The sequence below is a fragment of the Mercenaria mercenaria genome, chromosome 2 (assembly GCF_021730395.1).
Source record: "Mercenaria mercenaria strain notata chromosome 2, MADL_Memer_1, whole genome shotgun sequence".
Taxonomy (NCBI): Eukaryota; Metazoa; Mollusca; class Bivalvia; order Venerida; family Veneridae; genus Mercenaria; species Mercenaria mercenaria.
Window position 1 is genome coordinate 55,138,706 of NC_069362.1, and position 19,553 is coordinate 55,158,258.

The window sequence follows — 19,553 nt, forward strand, 5'->3', positions numbered from 1 at the left end:
AATTATTTTTCGGGATAACAGATTGCTACAGTCTTCCATTTTTAATTATTTTAGAAATAAGTCCTGTTTCTTTGAGTCATATGAAGTTATGACGTCTACAGCATCACAATTTATGTGATAGAATTGGAGGTCCACTAAAGTCTGAGCAGGTCTACTAGATTTTACCAGTTGGTGAACCTGCTGTCAACTGCTGAAAAAAGTTAAGGTCGAGGCCTGTTTAGGCAGTTAATTGGCGATAATAAGGTTACTAAACACTGAAACTAAACACTGAAATGTTCTGACACCTACTTAAAAAAAAAAAAAAAAAAAAAAAAAAATTTCCTACCTACCAACCCCCATTTTTTTCAGCATGTTACAGGAAACAAACATATTTTTTTTTTAGGCCTAAGGTCAAGGTCACACTTAGAGGTCAAAGGTCAAATTCAAGAATGACTTTGTCCGGAGCATATCTTCTTCATGCATGGAGGGATTTTGATGAAAGTTGGCACAATTGTTCATCATCATGATACGGAGTGTCATGCGCAAGAACCAGGTCCCTAGGTCTAAGGTCAAGGTCACACTTAGAGGTCAAAGGATACAAGAATGAAAACTTGTAAATTGTAGGCATAGGAAATAGAGATCAATATAATTGCACCTTACTAATCCTACCAGGTGTTCTGTAGTACAAAAGTGATTCTATTGTGACATTTTGATACAAGCAAAACTGTATTATCTGCACTATAAAATACTTACAATTATTTCATTTTATTATCGGCTTGTTAAAAGTTATTTTTTCACCATAAGTAAGTTGACAAAATCATAGGAACCAGGTTTTGAGGGGTATATCAAATACATATGAATAAATCCTAAATGTTTTTGTTGTGCAGAAAAGTATCATATTGTGTCTTAAACCGTTTTCTTTTTCCACTCATTTGTGTAATTGCAAGGGAAGTAAACTAATAGATATCTCTGCTTATAAGTACTAGCCCAAGGCAAGAGTTGTCATTCTTTGCAGATCACAACTTAAATTAAATATCTAAACTTCTGTAATTGATATTAACAAAACTATCATAAATTTCACATTTGTGAAATCATTTTTGGTTATTTTAAGGACTTGGAAATCAATTTCAGGACTTTATTTAATGTGTTTCTATCATTGAAAATTTTAGGGTCTATCTCTATAAATTGTCCAGAGCATATCTTCTTCATGCATAGAGGGATTTTGATATAACTTGGCACAGATGTTCACCACCACAAGGCGGAGTGTCATGCGCAAGAACCAGGTCCCTAGGTCTAAGGTCAAGGTCACACTTAGAGGCCAAAGTCAGATACAAGAATGACTTTGTTCAGAGCGTTTCTTCTTCATGCATGGATGGATTTTTTTTTTGGATTTTTTTTTTTTAAGATTATCCTCCCTTAGTTGTTACTATAAATAACTTATATTGTAACTTTTTTATAATTGACCGTAGGGAAAATACAAGACCGCTTTTCTGTGGTACAACATAGATGTTACTTTCAAATTTTAGATGTATTTTAAGGTATCTCTACCTGGTAAGGAGTTTTTTTGTGGACTTAGAAAAACAAATGACTTACAATGATTACTAAACAACCACAAAATTAAAATTCCATTTGCAAATACAGGTGCTAGAGTAAAGAAATTTGCTGTGACGGGCGTATATTGTGACATTCTGGCACTCTTGTTGGTATTAAGTTTTGAATACTCAAATGTCATCAGTTGGGACACAGGAAGAGACAGAAGGTTTATAATTACCTCACTGCAGACCTCCATCATCAGTTGGGACACAGGAAGAGACAGCTACACAGCTGTTCAACCTGTTTGTTATGAGGTGGGTGTGGGGAAGGGTAGGTTAAGAAGAATGTTTGCTGTCATCCCCCTGGAAATGTTAGAAATATATGAATGAAATGGTGTCCTTTGTTACATCTCTTGACAGCAATGAAAGGGTGGCCTCAGTTACAGCTTTTGAAATGAAAGGGTGGTCTCTGTTACATCTTCTGACAGCAATGAAAGGATGGCGGCCTTTGTACATCTTTTGATAGGAATGAAAGGATGGCTTCTGTTACATGTTTTGAGAGGAATGAAAGGGTGGCCTTTGTCACATCTTTTGATAGGAATGAAAGGGTGGCCTATGTTACATCTTTTGATAGGAATGAAAGGGTGGCCTCTGTTACATCTTTTGAGAGGAATGAAAGGATGGCCTCTGTTACATTTCTTGGTCTAAATTTTTAGTACTCAAATGTCATTAATCTGGAGACGTAAAGAGACAGAAGGTTTAAAATGACCTCATACAGGTCTTTGTAGAAAATGGTGGTTTTTGACCAGCTGTGGAGCTTCTCATGATTATTTTTAGTGTCTGTTTAGTGAAAGTTAAGGCTTGAAAATTGAAAGGCTTCACTTTTAAACACAAGCTAAAGTATGTGTATGCATGTCAAATTGGTGACTTAGTTCCTTAAGGCCACAATAAATTAATTCCTAGATTATCATCCCCGCCCGCCCCTTCTTTTTTATGCCGCCCCGACCTTTTTATGCCCCCGAAGGAAGGCATATAGTTTTTGAACCGTCTGTCGGTCTGTCCGCAATTATCGTGTGCGGTCCATATCTTTGTCATCCATGGATGGATTTTCAAATAACTTGGCATGAATGTGTACCACAGCAAGACGACGTGTCGCGCGCAAGACCAGGTCCATAGCTCAGTTCAAGGTCACACTTGGACGTAAAGGTCATTTTTCATGATAGTGCATTCATGTGCGGTCCATATCTTTGTCATCGATGGATGGATTTTCAAATAACTTGGCATGAATGTGTACCACAGTAAGATGACATGTTGCGCACAAGACCCAGGTCCGTAGCTCAAAGGTCAAGGTCACACTTAGACGTTAAAGGTCATTTTTCATGATAGTGCATTCGTGTCCGGTCCATATCTTTGTCATCCATGGATGGATTTCAAATAACTTGGCATGAATGTGTATTGATGGGCATGTCCGGTCCATATCTTTGTCATTCATGCATGGATTTTAAAATTATTGGGCATGAATGTGTACCAAAGTAAGACGACGTGTCGTGTGCAAGACCCAGGTCTGTAGGTCAAAGGTCCTAAACTCTAACATCGGCCATAACTATTCATTCAAAGTGCCATCGGGGGCATGTGTCATCCTATGGAGACAGCTCTTGTTTATTTCTCTCTCCAAAATGTATGAACCGCGATAGGGTCCCGTATGTTTGTTTTAATGCTGCCGCAAAATACCATAGATAATGCGTTGTTTCACCCCTGGGACCAGCCCCGACACACAGGTATAGACGACTTTCCAACTTCAAACCAAAACAAATTCGCCATTTTGATAAAGGGAAATTACTCTCCGCGCTTACTGTCTGCGCTAAAATCTAAGATTGCCGTTACGTTCCCGTAAAAGATCGAGTAGTTTAAACTTTATTTTTCTTTCAAACAAAATTAATTTCATAAAAATCTTAAATTATTTTGATGAAAGAAATATTAAAAATCACAAATATAAGGGTACTTACAAAAAAATGGAGATCACTTTAAACGAGATCAAACTGTGAACAACAAAATTGACACGAGGTGACAAGCTAATTGACGATTATTACTGGTTATATGATCATAACAAAAATACTACCACACCTTTTTTTATCGGTTGAATTGAGAAGCTCATGTCATTTTGAACGATACCATTCCGAAATATTGAAACAGTTGCTTTCTATTTATTGAAAATATTTCAAAATAATAATAAATAAATTTTAATGAAAAAAGAAAAGAAAAACAAATATAACAATATTTTCAGTCGTCCCACCTCCCGATCCTGTCGGGTTTCTTCCGATTCTGGATGTAAAACCCGATCACCCCGATAAGAAGTCCAAATCTCCCATTTAAAAAAAATCAGACAATGAAAAAAAAAATAGATTCAGTCCTTTACATGAATTAATCCTCGCTAATAACAAATCTGTAAACAACAGTTTTCGGATATTTTCACACCTATTTACCCCTGTTGATTGTTGTTTATTGCATGATATAACAAAGCCAGGTGTTGATTAATGTGTCACAACTGAAACAGGTATTTAATTTCTATCAATAAAAATCAATTACAATCAAATTTACATCAGAAAATATATTGGCCCTACCTTTTTCTATAAGTTTTTGAAATCAAAAGTAGATTACCGCGGTGCCGATTTTGATAAACATTTCTCTTAAAAAATTTTAGTAAGAGAAGATGTCAAGGTAAATATTAATATCAGGTATTTTTAAATGCTGTTAAACTGTCTTTGCATCATCATAATTTGTCAAACACATCCTTTAAATTGGAGATATGGGCAATGTTTACAAAGGTGTAACAGTATCCGGACAGACAATTTTGGATGTCCAAATTTTAAAATAATTTGACTAGTTTTATTTTCGAGGAAACTAAGTGGGTTCATCAAAGAGGCAGGTCGATCCAGCTCCTAAATAGAATGTTGAATTGTTGATAAATGTAATATGAGAGTAAAAATGAAAGTCCACAAGTTTGTTTTTACTTTATTCTGTTTTTGCCATTTGTCTTGACTTGTACTTAGGGGTTTGATTTATGTATAAATAGCTGTCATTTTGAATATATAAGGCTTCATTTTGTGAGTTTATACTGAGATAAAACTCATGTTGATGAAAAGGACCCTTCAGCTGAAATCCTATGAGTCTTTATGTACACTTTTGCTAATTTCAAGAGTCAAAATCCCAAGTCCGGTGTAACAGCCCAGTTCTTCCCCCACTCAGTTCTTTCCCGGGGAAAAAACTGACTAGTCAGTTTCTTCCCCCCCCCCCCCCCCTAGTCAGTTAGTCAGTTTTTTTCCCCTTGGAATTAGTTATCTGATAGGGGAAGAAACTGACTAGTTAGTCAGATTTTTCCCCCTAGTCAAATTTTCCCTTCAAGTACTGGATTCTTTCGGTATTGTTATTTGGGATACAAATGTATTCATTTTCCATTTAAATTTCAGATGAAACAGGTATTGTTTTTCATTTGAAAAAACCTATATGTTTCTATTTTGTAACTTTAATCAATTTTTTTTTTTTTTTGTCAAATCAAATTTTTTACCTTCTGTTTGATTGTCATTACTATTTAATATCTGTCAGGTGTGGGGAAGAAATTGACTAGTCAGTTCTTTTCCCCCTTGCATATACTTGACCAATACTTTTAGGTGGGGGAAGAAATTGACCAGTCAGTTCTTTCCCCCCTAGCCATTACTTGACCTGTTGGGTGGGGAGAAGAAATTGACCGGTCGGTTCTTTCCCCCCTTGCATATACTTGACCTATCAGGTGGGGGAAGAAATTAACTAGTCAGTTCTTTCCCCACTATATATAGCTAGTACTTGACCTGTGGAGTAGGGAGAATAACTGGACCGTCAGTTCTTTCCCCCCTAGCCAGTACTTGACCTGTTGGGTTAGAAGAAGAAATTGACTGGTCAGTTCTTTCCCACCTTGCATATACTTGACCTATCAGGTGAGGGAAATAAATTGACTGTCAGTTCTTTCCCCCCAAGCCAGTACTTGATCTGTCAGGTGGGGGAAGAAATTGGCCGGTTGGTTCTTTCCCCCCTAGGCAGTACTTGATTGGGTTGGGAGAAGAAATTGACTAGTCAGTTCTTTCCCCTCTAGCATATACTTGACCTATCAGGTGAGGGAAATAATTGACTGTCAGTTCTTTCCCCCCAAGCCAGTACTTGATCTGTCGGGTGGGAGAAGAAATTGGCCTGTCGGTTCTTTCCCCCCTAGGCAGTACTTGACCTGTTGGGTTGGGAGAAAAAATTGACTAGTCAGTTCTTTCCCCCCTAGCATATACTTGACCTATCAGATGAGGGAAATAAATTGACTGTCATTTCTTTCCCCCCAAGCCAGTACTTGACCTATCAGGTGAGGGAAATAAATTGACTGTCAGTTCTTTCCCCCCAAGCCAGTACTTGACCTGTCGGATGGGGAGAAGAAATTGACTGGTCAGTTCTTTCCCCCCTAGCATATATATGACCTATCAGGTGGGGGAAGAAATTGACCATTTAGTTGTTTCCCCCCTAGCCAGTACTTGACCTGTCGGATGGGGAGAAGAAATTGACTGGTCAGTTCTTTCCCCCCTAGCATATATATGACCTATCAGGTGGGGGAAGAAATTGACTAGTCAGTTCTTTCCCCACTAGCATATACTTGACCTATCAGGTAAGGGAAATAAATTGACTGTCAGGTCTTTCCCCCCAAGCCAGTACTTGACCTGTCAGGTGGGGGAAGAAATTGGCCGGTCAGTTCTTTCCCCCCTAGCATATACTTGACCTATCAGGTGAGGGAAATAAATTCACTGTCAGTTCTTTCCCCCCAAGGCAGTACTTGACCTGTCAGGTGGGGGAAGAAATTGACTGGTCAGTTCTTTCCCCCTTGCATATACTTGACCTATCAGGTGAGGGAAATAAATTGACTGTCAGTTCTTTCCCCCCAAGCCAGTACTTGATCTGTCAGGTGGGGGAAGAAATTGGCCGGTCGGTTCTTTCCCCCCTAGGCAGTACTTGACCTGTTGGGTTGGGAGAAGAAATTGACTAGTCAGTTCTCTCCCCCCTAGCATATACTTGACCTGTCAGATGAGGGAAATAAATTGACTGTCAGTTCTTTCCCCCCAAGCCAGTACTTGATCTGTCAGGTGGGGGAAGAAATTGGCCGGTCGGTTCTTTCCCCCCTAGGCAGTACTTGACCTGTTGGGTTGGGAGAAGAAATTGACCAGTCAGTTCTTTCCCCCCTAGCATATACTTGATCAGTCAGGTTGGGGAAGAACTTGACTAGTCAGTTCTTTCCCCCCTTGCATATACTTGACCTATCAGGATGGGGAAGAAATTGAAAGGAAAAAACTTTTAAAATCTTCTTGTCCTAAACCTCATATTTGGCATATGACATCATCTTATGGTCCTCTATCAAGGTTGTTCAAATTGTGTCTCTGGGGTGAAAAGAGGCCCCGGCCTGGGGGTCACAACTTTTACATAGACTTATATAGGAAAAAAATTTAAAAATCTTCTTATCTAAAACCACAAGACCTAGGCCTTTGACATTTTGTATGTAACATTGCCTTATGGTCCTCTACTAAACTTGTTCAAATTATGCCCCTTGGGTAAAAAGAGGCCCTGCCCGGGACGAAAGTGAGGGGGGAGGGGGGGGTCTCAAGTTTTACATAGACTTATATAAGAATTTTTTTTTTAAATCTTCTTGTCTGAAACTGCAAGGCCTTTGCTTTTGATATTTGGTATGTAGCATTGACTTGTGGTCCTCTACCAAATTTTTTCAAATCATGCCCCTGTGGTGAAAAGAGGCACTGCCCCGGTGGTCTCAAGTTTTACTTATATAGGAAAAAAACTTTAAAAATCTTTTTGCCTGAAACTGCAAGACCTAGGCTTTTGATATTTGGTATGTTGCCTTTCTAAGTGTTTCTCTACCAAAAGTATTCAAATTATATCCCTTGGGTGAAAAGAGGCCCTGCCCTGGGGGTACCCAGTTTAACATAGACTTATATAGGAAAAAAAATAAAGATCTTCTTGTTTGAAAGTTTATGGCCTAGGCCTTTGATATTTGGTATGTAGCATTGCCTAGGGGATCTCTAACAAGATTGTTCAAATTATGCCCCTGGGTTGAAAAAAAAGCCCCGCACTGGGGGTCATTTGTTATACGAGTTATATAGGAAAAAATACTCCAAAAATATCAGATCATATTTCCTAGACTGTTAAATTTTAATTACCTGTTTGACCCCAATTAATTAGGGATCAGTTGACTGTGACCTTTACCTACTGACCTACTTTCTTGTTTTTAGCTCACCTGAGCCAAAGGCTCATGGTGAGCTTTTGTGTAAAAATAAAAAGAAAATTTGTTTGTTTTCATTGAGATATCAAAATATATCTTTACCGATAAGGGAGACAATTCTGATATTTTCACTCAGGCTCTGCCTTGTGATTGTGAAAATGTTCAATTGTCTCCCTTATCGGTGAAGATATATTTCGAAATCACACTGCAAACAAATAAATATCCTCTATGTAGTATTATCATTATTATGATATTGGACATTGGATACAGACTGACTAATTGATGATTTTGAAAATAAAAATTAGAAAAACATATTAATTAGAATAACATTCACTCAATGAATGGTTGATCAATGTAAAGTAAAAGGCCTTTTATTTTATGTTTACTTAAGTTGACTGACGCAGTTCAGTTCAGTAAACAACTTGAACAAGAAATCAGTTTTAAAAAGTTCCCAAATTCAGCAACAAGTAAGTATAAGATGTAAAATTCTTATTGCAATATGCAATAAAATTTGAGATGCAATAGATTTGTAAGGGGATAAAAAGTATTTTTTTTTGTTTACAGAGGATGAGTTACCATCTGCAGTACAAAGTAATGGAGACCTCATTAACAGTACAGTCTCAGTACCTTAATGAGAATAGCCCCAACAGGAACAGAAACCACACTGCTCCTGTAGTAAAGCCAAAACTAAGTACAGGATTAACTACTGCTACAGCACATATCCGCCTCTCAGAATCACCTATTGCAGACATAAATAAATCAGAAACTGTAGTTAGATCTGCCAAACACAGTAATATTGATAAGCAAATGGACAAACAAAATATTGATTCATATGTATCAGTTCCATTCTTTGATGGGAGTTTCAGTTCTGGAAAGGATGATATTTTTAGTTGTAGAACAATAGAATCTAGTGACTCAGATATGTCACAGTCATCAAATGGCAGTCTTGACTCCCAACAAGATGAAGATGATCTTCCACAAATAACATACCCAAAAAAGATCCATTTACGTCCCAGTGAATTCTTGAATACACCACTTAGAGCTGCCAAAGATGAGAAATTGGGAACACTAGTAACAAATGGTGATGTATCTACAGCCTTCTCATCACACATTCGCTCACAGTCACATGATAAAGGTTCATCAAGAAAATTCAAAACTGAACCATCAAAGTGCACATGCACTTCAGATTCAAATCATTTGACAAGTCGCCAAGTGAAAAATAGCATTGTTTTTCCATGTGTAAACAAAGAACAAGTTCATAGTCAAACAGAATGTATAGATGTTCCCTTTGAGAGCATTCCGATAACAACCGATCATGTTTCATCATCAACTTCCAGATGGTCACCTATAGTATCCAAATCGGTGCCAAACAGTTGGACACCACCAAGGGCATCAGGAAATCAACAAACTGTAACAATAGAGTCTAGGCACAAAATCATATACAATAATCCTGTTCCAGGGAATATAGTTGGACAAAGTCACTTTGGAAACAATAAAGAATATAGAGGTGCAAGACCTAAGTATTCTGCACCAACTCAAAATATCACAGTTAAGTTACCATTAGATCCACCACAGTTACAATTTATGGATACTTCTAGTGCACTTTCCACACCCAAAGCAGAATGTACCGCTCTTAATAGGTAGGAAAATTTCTTTTTCTCTTGATAGGTAGGAAAATTTCATTCTTTAATTTTAATCACCTGAGTACAAAGTGCTCAAGATGAGCTTTTGTGATACCCTTTGTCACTTGTCAATTGTCTTCCATCTTCATCAGTTTAACTGTCAACACTCTTGCCTCAATCTTAATAAAACTTGGCCAGAATGTTACCCTCAGTAAGTTCTTGGACAAGTTCATCACAGGATCATCTTGGATAAAACAGTACTGGGCCTGTTTAGTGGGAGACACTCTAGAGAATAGATCTCAGAAATTTCCTGTGCGTGGACAGGGATTCGAACCCCGAGCCTGTAGATTGACAGTCAAGCATGTTACCACTTGAACACAGCCACCTATTTTTACACATTTCAACCTTACCTTCATGAAGCTTTGTGAGAATGTTTGTATCAATAAAAACCTAGTTCAAGTTTTAAACTGGGTTATTTGAGGCCAAAAACTACATCACTAGGTTTAATCATAGAAAAACCTTGTTAACACTGTAGAGGCAATGTTTTCTACTTGATTAAACTTTTCAATGTTTGCATAAACTAAATCATTTTCGAAACTGGTCAGATTGAGTAATCAGTTACACAAGGTAAAGAACTAGGTCTTTAGGTCAAATTATAGAAAAAGCTTGTTCCTCGAAGAAAAAAAGGGGTACATAGTCCGTCCGTCACACTTTGTGTCTGGTCCATAACTCTGCCATCTATGAAGGGATTTTGAAATAATGTGGGATAAATGTTCCCTATAATGAAACGAGATGTCATGTGCAAGACCAAGATCCCTAGTTCTAAGGTCAGGTCACACTAAAAAGTCTTAGAGGTTAAAGGTTAACATGGTATGTTTCTTGTCTGGTCCATAACTGCCATTCATCAGTTAATTTTAAAATTACTTGGCGCAAATGTTCCCTATAATTAGTTGATGTATCTCGTGCAAGACCCAGACCCCTAGCTCGAAGGTCAAGGTCACACTTAGAGATTAAATGTTAACATGATCTGTTTCTTGTCCAGTCCATAACTCTGCCACTTATCAAGGGATTTTAAAATTACATGGCACAGATGTTCCCCTTAATGAGTTGATATATCATTTGCAAGACCCAGACCCTTAGCTCCAAGGTCAAGGTCCCCTTTGGAGAACATTTTTGTTAATTATTTAGCTTGACTATTCAAAGAATCTAGCTATTCTACTCACCCTGGTGTCGGCGTTGGCGCTGGCGTCACACCTTGGTTAAAGTTTTGCATGCAAGTACATACAGCTATCATTTAAAAGCATATAGCTTTGAAACTTAATTTTTCTATTTCTAGGTCAATTACCAACCTCGCTGGATGAAGTTCCATAACTCTGACATGTATTTTGAGTAAACTATGCCCCCTTTTGGACTTAGAAAATCCTGGGTACAGTTTTACATGCAAGTTACTATCTCCAAAAGTAATGGAGATATTGAATTGAAACTTCACATGTGTCTTCGGGGTTATAGAGCTAGTTGATAGCATCAAGTCTCATAACTCTGACCTGCATTTTGGTCAAATTATGCCCCCTTTTGGACTTAGAAAATCCTGGTTAAAGTTTTACGTGCAAGTACATGCAGCTATTACTAAAAGGCATATAGAATTGAAACTTATATTTTCTTTTTCTAGATCAATTACCAACCTCACTGGGTCAAGTCCCATAACTCTGACATGTATTTTGGGCAAATTATGCCCCCTTTTAGACTTAGAAAATTCTGGTTAAAATTTTGCATGCAAGTTACTATCTGCAGAACAAATGCAGATATTAAATTGAAACTTCACATGTGCCTTCGGGGTTATAAAACTAGTTGATTGCATCAAGTGCCATGACTCTGACATGCATTTTGGTCAAATTATGTCCCCTTTTGAACATAAAACTTCTGGTTAAAGTTTTGCATGCATGTTACTATCTCCAAAACTAATGCAGATACTTGATTGAAACTGTATAGATATTTTAGCATTTATGGTAACATTTTCCTGCTTCTTGGACAATAATTCGAATAGTCGAGCATTGGCTGTCTTACAGACAGCTCTTGTTTTGTCTGGTCTGTAACTTTTTAGCTCACCTGAGCCAAAGGCTCAAAGTGAGCTTTTGTGGTCGCGCGATGTCCCTGACTTATCTCTACTGGTTAGGATTTTTTGTGTGGGCTAAGAGTGTTGTGTGCAACTCCCAGTCCTTTTGACAGCTGGCGAGCTGGACATGTTGCCCGTGGATATCTAGTTATGTTATTATGTCCATGGTGGGGGAGACATATTGTTTTTGCCCTGTCCATCTATACGTACGTCACACTTCATTTCCGGTCAATAACTGGAGAACCATTTGACCTAGAACCTTCAAACTTCATAGGATGGTAGGGCTTATGGTGTAGACAGCCGCTATTGTATTTTGGGTCACTCCATCAAGGGTCAAGGTCACAGGGGCCTGAACAAGGAAAACCATTTCCGATCAATAACTTGAGAACCAGTTGACCTAGAACCTTCAAACTTCAAAGGGTGATAGGACTTACAGAGTAGATGACCCCTAATATTTTTGGGGGCATTCCATCAAAGGTCAAGGTCACAGGGGCTGAACACAGAAAACTCTTTCCAGACAATAAGACGAGACCCAGAATGTTGAAACTTAATAGGATGATTGGACATGTAGAGTAGATGACCCCTATATTAAAGGTCAAGGTCACAGCGGACAGAACATAGAAATCCATTTTCAGTCAATAATTTGAGAACTATTTGTCCTAGAACCTTCAAACATCATAGGGTGATAGGACTTACAGAGAAGAGGACCCCTAATGTTTTTGGGGTCACTCTATCAAAGGTCAAGGTCACAGGGTGCTGAACACAGAAAACTCTTTCCAGTCAATAAGACGAGACCCAGAATGTTGAAACTTATTAGGATGATTGGACATGCAGGGTAGATGACCACTACTGATTTTGGGGTCACTCAATCAGAGGTCAAGATCACAGGGGCCTGAACATGGAAAACTGTTTCCAATTCATAACTTGAGAACCACCAGCCCCAGAATGTTGAAACTTAGTGGTATGATTGGACATGCTAAGTAGATTATTCCTATTGCAGCCAACCATCAGTGTCTCTTTGACTTCTGCTCCTGTCCTCTATTGACTTCTTGCCTATACGACTACGCTCTGGGGGAGACATGCGCCTTTTTACAAAAGCATCATCTAGTTTGGTTTATTTTGGTCACATGATCAAGACTGGTACTTAAAGTATATTTTTCGGAAAATCGCTTGATTGTAAACAAAATTGGCCTGATTTAGATTTTCAAGAAATTGCGTCCATTGTGACTCACAGAAATTATTTTTACGGGTTATTTCTCAGAAAAGTGTGGCTATGTTGCAGGATTTGTGCGTCAGGGAAAACACTGTCTAAGGTCACTTAGAGGTCAAAGGTCAAATACAAGAATGACTGTCCGTCATGCATGGAGGGATTTTGATATAACTCTGCACAAATGATCACCACTATGAGGCAGTGTGTCCTGTTCAAGAACCAGGTCCCTAGGTCTAAGGTCAAGGTCACACTTAGAGGCCAAAGTCAGATACAAGAATGACTTTGTTCAGAGCATTTCTTCTTCATGCATGGATGGATTTTGGTGTATATTGGCACAATTGTTCACCACCATGAGATGGAGTGTCAGGCTTTGTTTTTACTATAAATAGCTTATATTGTTACTTTTTATGCCCCCGGCATCTACTGATGTGGGAGGCATATAGTGATTGTCCTGTCCGTCCATCCATACAGGGTTAACCAAATGGGACCGTTTTGTCTAGCATCAATACCCATTACTAGAATGACTTGATACTAATGCTGATGTAACCTGTGACAATTCCTCATCTTCAAACATCACCTGACCTCAGTTTCACCTTGATCTTGACCTCGTTTTGGACTTAGGTTGCTTTGTATGGGCCATCTCTTGGTTAACCAAATGGGACCGTTTCATCTAGCATCAATATCCCTTACTAGAATGACTTGATACTAATGCAGATGTAACTTGTGACCATTCCTCATCATCAAACATCATCTGACCTCAGTTTCACCTTGACCTTGACCTTGTTTTGGACTTGGGTTGCTTTGTATGGGTAATCTTTTGATTAACCAAATAGGACAGTTTCGTCTAGCATCAATACCCCTTGCTAGAATGACTTGATACTAATGCAGATGTAAGCTGTGACCATTCTTCATCTTCAAACATCACCTGACCTCAGTTTGACCTTAAACTTGACCTCATTTTGGACTTAGGTTGCTTTGTATCTACAAGGATGCCACCGGGGGCATCAAGCGTTTATTGAACGCAGCTCCTTGTTTTATTACTAGCTGTAGGAAAAAATCAAGACCACTTTTCTGTAGTACAACATGCATGTTACATAAAAAATTTAGGTCTATATTTAGCTCACCTGAGCACATAGTGCTCGGGGTGAGCTATTGTGATGGCTCACCGTCTGGCTTCCGGCCACACTTTCCATTAAACAACATCTCCTCCTAAACCACTAGGCCAATTTTGATGAAACTTCACAGAGATGTTTCTTGGATGGTCTTCTTTAAAAATTGTTCAGGACAAAGAATTGAATTCCATGCAGAACTCTGGTTGCCATGGCAACCGAAAGGAAAAACTTTAAAAATCCTCTTGTCCCAAACCACAGTTCATAGGGTTTTTAGCTCACCTGTCACGAAGTGACAAGGTGAGCAATTGTGACCGCTTGATGACTGTCTTGTGTTGTCCGTCGTTCGTCGTCCGTCCTGCGTAGTGCGTCGTCCATCAACAATTTCTAAAAAAATCTTCTTGAAAACCTCTGGGCAGAATTACACCAAACTTCACAGGAATGATCCTTGGGTGGCCCCCTTTCAAAATTGTTCAAAGAATTGAATTCCATGCAGGGGTGGGGATGGTTTAAATAGACTTGTATAGGGAAAAATCTTTTAAAATTTTCATGTTGAAGTTACAGGAGAGAAATTTGGACCACCTGTATAATTTTTGATACAGATTTCAAAACTCATCTTGAATAGTCTTAATCCTGACCTACTGACCTACTTTCTTGTTTTTGAAGGTACAGCATAGAAATTTGGACCACATGTATAACTTTTGATACAGATTTCAATACTCATTTTTAGCTCACCTGTCACATAGTGACAAGGTGAGCTTTTGTGATCACCCTTCGTCCGTCGTCAGTCCGTGCGTCCGTGCGTCAACAATTTCTTGTCTGCACGATAGTGGTTTCATTTATGATTTTATTTTAACCAAACTTGCACACAACTTGTATCACCATAACTTCCATAAGATCTCGGTTCCTTTCTTGAACTGGCCAGATCCAATTATGGGTTCCAGAGTTATGGCCCCTGAAAGGGCCAATATTAGCTATTTTGACCTTGTCTGCACAATAGCAGCTTTATTTATAATTTGATTTTTACCAAACTAGCACACAACTTTTATCACCTTAAGATCTTGGTTCCTTTCTTGAACTGGCCAGATTCCATTATGGGTTCCAGAGTTATGGCCCCTGAAAGGGCCAAAATTAGCTATTTTGACCTTGTCTGCACAATAGCAGCTTCATTTATGATTTGATTTTAACCAAAGTTGCACACAACTTGTATCACCATAAGATCTTGGTTCCTTTCTTCAACTGGCGAGATTCCATTATTGGTTCCAGAGTTATGGCCCCTGAAAGGGCCAGAATTAGCTATTTTGACCTTGTCTGCACAATAGCAGCTTCATTTATGATTTGAATTTAATCAAACTTGCACAAAACTTGTGTCACCATAAGATCTCGGTTACTTTTTGAGTCGGCTAAAGGCTGAAAGCCTTTTGACGAGTCCTTGCTATCCAACGATTCTCTAAATGGACCAAATAACACAGTGAAGGGATGTAGTTCCATTAGATTTCTCAAACTTCAAACAGTTCACTGCATGAATGAAGTTAAGTTGTGTCAATTCCCTTTGCTATGACCAATATACGATGTAATCTGTCATATTTATGACTTGTAATTGTGCAATACTCGAATGTAACTCATTAAGCATAAATGTGCATTTTAAGAATTGCGCAGGCTTACAAAGCTTGGGTAACATCCAGCGAAAGACAAAAAATAGTTCCACAGGGCTCCAGATAAGATGCGTATTAGCGTAAATTACGTATAGAAATAATGCAAATACGCATGTCTAATAATTTCTAAGCGTATAAAAACGTATATAAAATTACAGAAACGCACACAATGCTTTTTTAAAAACAAAATCTGAATCGTCTGGATGCGTTAGGTAACATAGCCGATCAGCCTTAATTCTCCCACATTGAACGTAAACACGCATCGTATGATTTCTATAAACTTTGCGTGGGTTGAATTTTGCAGTCAGTAAACGGATAAATTATCGGAAGAAGAAGCTCTTACTGGTTTGCTTAGTTACTACTGATATTAAAAATGATTTTAATTCTTATTTTTCGAGAAATAAACAAATCGGCGAAACATTAAATTGTATTTTCTTATAGTTTTTGAAATCGAAAGTAGATCGTCTATGTTTGGCTGCTTTCACGAAACGAAACAACTTTTTTTATGAAAAGATTTAAATAAGAGGTAATTTAACCGTAAACTTCAATGTCAGATACTGCCAATTGCTGCTAAATGTCTTCGTATCATCACAATTTGTAAAATATATTGTTCAAACTGGAGAAAAGTGTAATCGTATCCGGATATAATATTTTGGGTAAATATCGAGCTGTGTTATGAAATTTTAAGAAAAAAACTAAAAACAAACTGAAACTGGTAGACTATACTGTCAGTACATCAATCATTAGCCGACTCAGGCCATTCAGGCCTTTGATTTAAACCTGCCAGACCCTTAATGGGTTCCAGAGTTATGGCCCCTGAAAGGTCCAAAATTGGCTATTTGGCTTTTGCAGCCATATTGATACTTCATTTATGGTTTTATTTGATACAAACTTCCAAAATATCTTCAACAACAATAAATCTTGGATTCTATGACAAATCAGATCCAATCGTAGGTTCCAGAGTTATTTTATATCTGATTACCTCCCCTGATTGTAATCAAAATAGATTTATATCAGTAAGTACTTATAGGACTTATTTGAAATTTCGTTATTATCATTAGTTGGACTGAGCCAATCAGGGTAGATAACTATGGACTGATTTTATGTCAAATTACCTCCCTTTATTTCAAATTAAAATGGGTATATCTCCGTTACTAATGAAGATACTGATCTGAAATTTCATTTATGTCAACAGATTTATTTGGCAGATCCTTCTTTTGTTCACTTACAATAATTTTTTTTTTTAATTACTTCCCTTTTACGTTACTATAAATAACTTATTTTTAGTAACTTTTTTATTATTAGCCGTAGGGAAAAACCGAGACCACTTTTCTGTGGTACAACATGGATGGTACCTCCAATTTTTAGGTGTATTTTGACATATCTGTACCTTGTGAGTATTTTTTTTTCTTTTTGGTTAAATTTCTTCCCTTTGTTGTTCCTGTCCTTTGGACTTAGATATTTTTTCTGAGGACCTTCTTGTCCTTAAGTGCAATGATAACAGGTGAGCGATATAGGGCCATCATGGCCCTCTTGTTAATATTGTTAACCCTGACCTACTGACCTTCATTCTTGTTTTGAAAGCTTTGGACCACCTGTATAATTTTTTAACAGATTTCAGTAGTTATCTTGAATAATCTTTACCATGACCTACTCACCTAGTTTTTTGTTTCTGAAGCTTTAGCAAAGAAATTTGTTTAGGCAAGCAACTAAACTCAGGTGAGCAATATAGGGCCATCATGCCCACTTGTTTAAGATTAACTTCCCTTTGTTGTCACTATAAATAACTTCTATTTTAACTCTTATATAAATTGACCCTAGGGAAAAACCAAGACCGCTTTTCTGTGGTACAACATAGATGTTACTTCAAAATTTTAGGTGTATTTTAAGGTATCTCTACTTGGTAAGGATTTTTTTTTTGTGGACTATAAAAAACAAAATATAGATTTCTTGTGGACTTACTACCCTTTGTTGATACTATAAATAGCATATTCTTGAAACTTTTTAACCTGGTTGTTAGAATTGGATATGTCATTGTTTGGGCTTACTGTCTACCAAACTTATACAGAATAGGTTTTATTGTAACATCTACCTGATTGGCGTATATTGTGACATTCTGGCACTCTAGTTAGATTTGTTTACTAGAGAGCTACTTTGTTTATGAAAAATATCAATTCATTGACAATTACAATTGACAATGGAAAATTAAATCCAAACTCAAAAGCCTGTTTTGTCTGCCAATATAGAATTTAGTGGGATAGAGTTGGTCCCGATAGACGGTCAAGTCATACGTCACATGATTAGCATGGTTAGATAATGTAAACTAATTGGCACTCAAATGCAGATGCGTACAGTTATGTGTGCCACTTTGGACGCTAGACCCTGTGGCCAAGTAATAGCTTTAAAACTTTATCACTTTAAATGACAATGAAGATTTGTTTGTTTGTTTGTTTTGGGTTTAACGCCGTTTTTCAACAGTATTTCAGTTATGTAACGGCGGGCAGTTAACCTAACCAGCATTCCTGGATTCTGTACCAGTACAAACCTGTTCTTCGCAAGTAACTGCCAACTTCCCCACATGAATCAGAGGTGGAGGACTAATGATTTCAGACACAATGTCGTTTATCAAATAGTCACGGAGAACACACGCCCCGCCCGAGGATCGAACTCGCGACCCCTCGATCCGTAGACCGACGCTCTACCTACTGAGCTAAGCGGGCGGGTTGACAATGAAGAATCTTGGAATCTTGACATCGCCCTAATAGTGCCTAAATCTGCAATTAATCTTACTTCATTTTGATCACTTGTCTATATACATAGTAAAAAACCGACACCACTATGTCATTGTTTTTGTTTCTGAAAATGTTTCAGATTTGTTATAATTTAAATTAATAAAAGTACTAAAATACTAACTAAAACATCACGCTGTTAAAAAGATTTTCACAAAAATTTACTGCATGAAAATAGTATATTTTTAGCCTACCATCATCAGATGGTGGTCTATGCAAATCACTCTGCATCCGTGGTCCGTCGCCCTTTCGTCCGTCCTTCCGTCCGTCCGTCATTCTGTTAACAATTTCTAGTTATCGCATCTCCTCAGAAACTAATTGGGGGATTTTGACCAAACTGTCAGAATGATGTATTGGTACCCTAGTTGTGTCCCCCTGAAAATCAGACCGGTTCAACAATTTTTGAGTGAGTTATGGCACTTTGTTTATTTTTATAATTTACATAGATTTTTATAGGGAAAAACTTTGAAAATCTTCTTGTCCAAAACCAAGATTGTTCAAATTATTTCCCTGGGGTCATATATTTATTTTTATTTGGGTTTTACGGCGCGCCAACACAGTGTAGGTTATATGGCGCCAAACAGGACTACAAATTTTGGTTTCACATCTCATTTACATCATGCCCCACCCCGCGGGTCACATGGTTTATATAGACTTATGTAGGGAAAAACTTTGAAAAGCCTCTTGTCCAAAACCACAGGGCCTAGGGCTTTCATATTTTGTTTGTGACATCATCTAGTGATCCTCTACTAAGATTGTTCAAATTATACCCCTAGGGTCAAATATGGCCCCGCCCCGGGGGTCACATGGTTTATATAGACTTGTATAGGGAAAAACATGGAATATCTTCTTGTCATAACCACAAAGCCTAGGGCTTTGATATTTGTAGCATCATCTAGTGGTTCTCTATCAAGTTTGTTCAAATTATCCCCCTAGGGTCAAATATGGCCCCGCCCCAGGGGTCACATGGTTCATATAGACTTATATAGGGAAAAACTTTTAAAATCTTCTTGTCCATAACCTACAACATTCAAGATTAGATCACATGTATAGTTTTGAGTGGCAAGATGAACCTTGACACCAGTTGACCTTGATCTTGATGTAGTGACCTACTTTCACATTTCTGTAGCTACAGCCTTCAACTTTGGACCACATGCATAGATTTGTGTACCGAAACAAAAACTTGACCTTGACATTGACCTAGTGACCTTCTTTCACTTTTTTGAAGGTACAGGCTTCAAATTTGCAC

The 19,553-nt window shown here is 37.9% G+C and overlaps 2 protein-coding genes across 3 annotated transcripts in view; both read left to right on the plus strand.

The window, feature by feature from the left end:
* Window positions 1-8,508, plus strand: part of LOC128555138 (uncharacterized) — a 94,244-nt gene extending 85,736 nt beyond the window's left edge. The window contains exon 5 of one of the 2 annotated variants that reach the window (XM_053536646.1): window positions 8,371-8,508. In XM_053536646.1, the coding sequence (XP_053392621.1) occupies window positions 8,371-8,438 (68 nt within the window). In that variant the 3' untranslated portion in view covers window positions 8,439-8,508. The remainder of the gene's footprint in view (window positions 1-8,370) is intronic. The other variant, XM_053536647.1, reaches the window with a different exon arrangement.
* The window catches only part of LOC123563992 (uncharacterized), a 155,842-nt gene continuing 144,692 nt past the window's right edge, over window positions 8,404-19,553 (plus strand). The window contains exon 1 of the mRNA XM_053525994.1: window positions 8,404-9,446. Coding sequence (XP_053381969.1) covers window positions 8,614-9,446 — 833 coding nt within the window. The 5' untranslated portion in view covers window positions 8,404-8,613. The remainder of the gene's footprint in view (window positions 9,447-19,553) is intronic.